The 6,000-nt window shown below is 47.8% G+C and overlaps 1 protein-coding gene across 1 annotated transcript in view; it reads right to left on the reverse strand.

Annotated features, from left to right (window-relative positions):
• Window positions 1-5,557, reverse strand: part of F13A1 (coagulation factor XIII A chain) — a 174,082-nt gene extending 168,525 nt beyond the window's left edge. The window contains exons 1-2 of the mRNA XM_036446533.2: window positions 5,326-5,557; window positions 3,252-3,398 (exon numbers count right to left, since the gene is read on the reverse strand). Coding sequence (XP_036302426.1) covers window positions 3,252-3,381 — 130 coding nt within the window. The 5' untranslated portion in view covers window positions 3,382-3,398; window positions 5,326-5,557. The remainder of the gene's footprint in view (window positions 1-3,251; window positions 3,399-5,325) is intronic.
• Between the last annotated feature and the right edge of the window lie 443 nt (window positions 5,558-6,000).

A 6,000-nucleotide genomic window follows, 5' to 3' on the forward strand; every position in this document is an offset into this window, starting at 1 on the left:
CTGTTTTACTCATCTTTGTCTCCCCAGAGAGTGTGGCTTAGCTCCTGACACAGAAGTGGTCATCACTACGTGGTTTTTCTCAAACAAATGAAAGGATGAACTGCTTCTATGCATCATTTCTTAATCATACTGTGAGTGCCTTTCTTGTTCTTTCAGTAACCCTGAATCCAGAGAGGTTTACTCTGCACAAAGGGCAGATTGATAATTAACCAGTTAACTAGTTGATTTAGTTCTGGCTTGAAGTGGTGGGGAGGGAAGAAATGCTCAGAAAGACGCAAGACCTCATTAAGCTAATAAATACTTAGATTCTGCCTGCATTTGATTTTTAAAAATAGATCTAGACTTGCTTTCCAGTTTGAATTCAGTGCATTAAACCTGCCAAATTAGTGTTATGTTTACTCCTGCAAATGATCACCTATTGTTAATAATACAGAGTCAAACCAGCCCAAGCATATAAGGTTGTGATCCTGAACATTATATCTCCTGCTAAAATAACCTTTGAGACAAGAAGGTTATGAAGTGGTTTTTCAGAAACACCAGCAGTGCATACAGATCAGTCTATTAGGAATAGATGCAAATTCCAACAATCTAAGGAGATTTTCACATACTTTTCTCAGCTATAACTGAGTTCAAAGGGGGGCATTAAGGAGCCTTAGAAACACAAAGGACATCAAACACCCTGGCTGATCCCAGTTCCAAGGTTCCATTGTCACCTCAAATATTTCAATTTTTCGTAAATATTGTGCTATTGTATGGGAGGAGCCTTACTCAAGTTTATACATTTGAGTTTTAGGCTAAAATAATTCTTAGCCAAATAATTATGCAAGCTGTGAATTAAAGATATTATACCCACTCAGTATATATTTTATACATTGACTGCCATAGGATTATTAAAAAATCTGCCATCTCCTCTCCCCTCCCCCACCCCGCCCTTTCTCCTCTTGCTTGTCTGCCTTTCTCAGTCAATTATACAAGAGCAGCTTGCTGAAGGGACACTTTAGAGAAAAGTTTCCATTGAAATAAATGAGGAGAGAGAGTCTGATTTAGGGCTTTGTGTGCCTGGAGCCAAAGTCATGGTCATACAGGGAGTCAGGGAGATACAAGTCCTCTTGGAGCCACTAGTGGCCACTGGGTGAACTGCAAGGAGATGGCATTTTAACACAAGGCATTTAGACACATGGGGAGAAATGGATAAATCTAGTGCCAGAAAACCCTTTTAGCATAGTTAAGCAGAAATATGCAAAAGATAACCTACGAGATAGAGTTACCTGGTCAGTTACCTGCTGTTATTTTTTTTCTGTCTTATTTATCTGGGACTTAGTATTCTGTTTTGTGGGTTCAAAGACACTATACTCATAGCATGTAGCACTTAGCTGCTCTGTGTGAAAAATAGTAAATGGGTGCATGTTTATGAAATCTGGAAGTTGTTACTAATAATAGGGTCATAATGACTCCAGGGTTGATGAGTCATTCAATTCTCAAGCCATGGACTGTTCATTTTACAAACAGTCGTTGGGAACTCACACTCCTATGCCAGGGTCTGTAAAACTATCCCAGAATGTCACTTGATTGTGGACATATGACTACCAAGCAAATAAGGACATGTTTGTTTGTTTTTCAAAATAATTTAGTTCAAAATAATTCTCACATCTGCCTATGAAAATAAATAAATAAAAAACAATAAAACCAGGTTCTTTTAAAATTGACCTCTGCACTCAAGTTCTCTGGCAGTTTTGATTTCTCACTGACAACAGCATAGTGTTCAGATTTCAGATATACAGGAGAGTAGACTGTACATATCCCCCCTAGGAACCGTGCAGGGTGTAATGACTGACATTCCAAATCAGTGAGCACTTATTGGGCAAGTGCGGTGGGCCAGGGACTCCCACAGGGAATGGACATTTGATCCTCAAGACAACTGTGAAGTTGCTTCCATTTGCTGATGGGAACATGGGTTGGGCACCTACCTGACTTTGTCCTGAGTCCCAGGGCAGTGAGGGCAGCTGTGGAACAGGAACCTCCCTTACTGCCTCTGTGCAGGCTCACAGTCCTCAGCGATGGGTCTGAGCCCCCCCACCCCCAAGTTCTCTGCCACTTCCTCCAGCACCCTGCCCTGTGGCCCACGGGCTTCTCTGCCAGAAGGGAATTTTGCTAGAAAACTGTATCCATCAAGGTAACCTGCTTGATAATTTGACATCAGCACATTTCCCAACTTATTTGCATTAAAGAAAGAAAGAAAGAAAGAAAGAAAGAAAGAAAGAAAGAAAGAAAGAAAGAAAGAAAGAAAAGGAAGGATGGTACTGAATATCTCTCTGTTTTCATGGTTGGATATCAAATCGTCTGGACTTGAGGGTGGCGCAGACAGAGCCCTCTACCCATCCGGTGGTGTCTGACCTTCAGAACTGTGGGAATGACCACTGTGCTTTCCTTTGCTTTCAACCACTGGGCTTTTTCTGAGGAGGCGGCTTAACCACACAGGCACGGGTGGCCATGGTGCCTACCCCAGCAAGTGGGTGCTTACGCTTCAGGTGGAACCCTCAGGAGCAATAGTGAGTCTTGGTACATGTGTGCTACTGACAAAAAGTGCTCCCTGCCAGATGCCATTCAGTAACAAGAGTCTGAATGTCCCTGCCTGGCCCAAGAGAATGATGTCTGTACCACCAAGCCCCCAGTGGCACCTGGGCCCTGTCACAGCTGACAGGGCTGAGGGGAGGTCAGCTGCTGGCTGCTGCTCCCAGAGCAGGTCCCTGAGGATCAGTGGGGCCAGAGCAGGGAAGGCAGCTTGCCTCGCCTGCCCTTCAGGCTGCTCTGCAGAGAAATAGAGGGCTTCCATCTCCATTACTGTCAGGCTGGCTCTCTCACCAGCTCTGAAATTCACAGCAGTGGCTGGAGGAGGGAGGAGGGAGGAGGAGAAGGAAGGTGGTGCAAGCCAGATAATCAAAACAGCAACAATATTTGGAGTGGAAACTTCCAGCCAGAGAACATTCTTAAACACAGAGTGGTGGGGCTGGAAGAGACCACTACTAAGCCAGTGCCCTTGCTTCCCAGACCCTGAGCTTACAAAGCTATTAAGTGGCAGAATTGGGGCAAGAATTATGTTTTCATTGATTTGACCATGTAAAGGAGAATTTTGGAGGCCTTTTTTTTTTTTTTTTTTTTTTTTTAAACAGATGCTCTGTGGGAGACAGAGGCTGAGCCAGTGCCTATGCGGGGAGGGCCAGCGGCTGTGCCTGGGCCAGAGGGGCCTGTACCTTTCAGGTTGACGCCTCGGGGCACCAGGCCCTGCAGCTCCACAGTGGGGGGGTTGTTCTCTTCAGCGTTGGAGTTGTTGAGGGGGATAGCTCTCCTGCCTCCAAAGGCGGGCCTGGGGGTCTCCGTCATCTTCAGTTTCTTGAGTCCTTGGTGGGGAAAAGGACACATGGGAAAGGATTGCGAAGCCAGTTACATTTGACACAAGGATTAAAAATAGAGACGCAGACACATAACTGTGTGATAGCACTTGAGCAGCACATTTTGGGTTTCACATAAATAAAAACTGAGAAGTGGCAGTGATGGGTAGTCTAACGATGGAGTAGAGTTCCCCGAGGATCTTGGGGAGATTTGTCAAAGCATATGGAAAGCAGAAGCAAGGGAACTGATGTGAAGAAAGAAAAAAAAAATGTAACAGACTTGGGGAGCAAGGGTTTTTCCTCTTGCCCCTAAAGCCATATTTTGTAAGAAATGTAAGAAATGTTTGTAAGAAATGTTTACTGTCTTGTGCATGTACACGTGCCTGCCTTCATATAGTCTATGAAGAATAAATTCAGACAACTGTGTGCAAGTAAGTGGCATCTTCCCAAGCATTCATGTTTGCAATTTAATTCAATCCATATTTACTGAGGGCCCCTGTAGTCTGGGCACTTGGGATATCTCAGAATAAGACAGAAATATTCTTGCCTTGGGAAGCTTTTGGTCTAGTGGCAGTTAGGGTCCAGCACAAAAAATTTGGAAGTAAGGTCTCTGCTTTAGGGGTTCTCTCTCCTCTGGTCACTGCATAGCTGCATAGATCTGTGCTGTGCTCCCCCAAGCCCCCTTCCCTCGGGGGCTAACAAACTCCAGTTGCTATTTCCTGCAAAAACAGCAGACCTCTGATGGATGGGCAGGGTGCGAGAAGGTGGTACCTGCTTTAGCTCCAGGATCACAAGGAATAGAATATGGGGGATGGAGAGTTTGGGCAAGAGAGAGCTAGGCACATTGCAATCTTAGATAGGGCTATAAATGGCCCATTCTCTAGTATACTCAGTGGTGCGGGCACTGCCCTCGCTCCAACCTGCTTCCTTTCCGTTGGAATATGGGCAGGCAGGGAGCCAGGGTGAATGCCACACCTTACTGTCAGTGCCCAAAAAGTACTTGTTGATCAACTGAGCAAATGAAGGGGGACCTTGTTTCTGGCGCCAGTGAAGCGTCCCTGGATCACCTGGATTACCCAGTCACGACTCCTGGTGATTTGGCTATTTTGAAAAAACAGGCACGCCCTTAAAAGACGAGGAGCCACTGTTATAGAGGCAGCTAGAGGAGACCTTTCCAGAACCTGTTGAGCAAAGGCAACACAGTTGAAAACAAGAGAATCACTTCTAAGGTGCTTGGTCTTGGAAGGAGACAGGACTGTTTGGAAGTATAAGGTGGGCACAGGCGCCCACAAACATCTGCAGGCATATTTACAGGCAGTTTCTAGTGAAGGAGGGAGACAAGGAAGGAAGGGGAGAGAAGGCAGGAAACAGCAGACCTCAGGTGGGAAATAGCAAAGGGAGGCTGTGGGCCCCTGAGGGAGGGGGTTTAGGGGAGCACAGCACAGAACTATGCAACTATGCGGTTACCAGCTGAGAGAGCACCCTTAAAGCAGAGACCTGAGCGCCTGTGCAGGTGGTCACAGGCACCCCTTCTCCCGGGTCTGGGGGAGGGGAAGGTGTTCAAGTTCAACTCCCACAAGGCGATGCAGCCCTCCTTCCTCTCCCTCCAACCCTTGTGTCCCTTCTTCTTAGTCTGCTCCCCTGAGGAGGACCCCAACCCCCCCATTACCATTGGGTGGCCTTCTTAGCAAGCAATGCCTTCAAGAAAGCTTCATGGGGTACCTGAGAGAAGTCCTGCTCAGAAGAGAGGCCAGGTAGGTGTGGAGCTAGGGGCCAAGGACGGGCAATGGCTCAAGTGGGGCTGCCTCTGACCCCAGCCCCTGGCAGTCCCAGCAGTCCCCTGAGGAACCCAGCTTCAGGGGGTGGACACAGTGGGCCCTGGGGAGGCTCTGGGTGTGGGGTTAAGCCTATGCTGGCCAGAAGGCTGGCTGCTTACCTGTGGTCCCCTCCTGAGGTGTCCTAGCACAGGCTGGCTCTTTGGGTCTCTAGGGTACTTCCTCAAAAGGACGCAGGAAGAAACAAGAAAGTTGGCTCTTAAATAACTTCCTAACAGCTCCCTCCCTTCTCCCCAGTCCCACAGGGTTTCTCCTCCCCTTCTTGACAGCTGGAGCAAGTGAGCAGGCTTCAGAACTTTCTATTTACTCTGCTATTCTGCTCTGTTCCTGCAGGCACCCCTTCTCCCTCCCATAACCCCCTTCCTCCCAGTTTCCCAGCCCGCTTCTGCCCACCATGCCCACCTCCAGGTGTGCCTCCCCCTCCTCACTTGGTGGCCAGGAGGACCAGCTAATGACCCTGCAGTGCCAGGATGACCCCGCCCCCTTCCCTGAGGTCAGCCTTAGAGAAGGGTCTGGATTTTGCCATCCAGGCAGTTGGGGCTTGGCAGACAGGAGGGTCTGCAGTTCAGTAGACAGGTCACACACAGCTGTGACCATGCATAAAGCAAGAGCCCAGGCCCTTCTTGTGTAAATAAAGCTGAGGGACACGGCCTGTATTCTTGCACCATCCACGGAGACACAGCCACCACCAAACCACACACTTCCTGAGGGGAGGGCATGCCCAGCCAGAGGGAAAGTGAGCAAATACTTTTAAGAACACCACAAAAATTAAAAAT

Source organism: Pipistrellus kuhlii, unplaced genomic scaffold (assembly GCF_014108245.1).
Source record: "Pipistrellus kuhlii isolate mPipKuh1 unplaced genomic scaffold, mPipKuh1.p scaffold_m20_p_2, whole genome shotgun sequence".
Taxonomy (NCBI): domain Eukaryota; kingdom Metazoa; phylum Chordata; class Mammalia; order Chiroptera; family Vespertilionidae; genus Pipistrellus; species Pipistrellus kuhlii.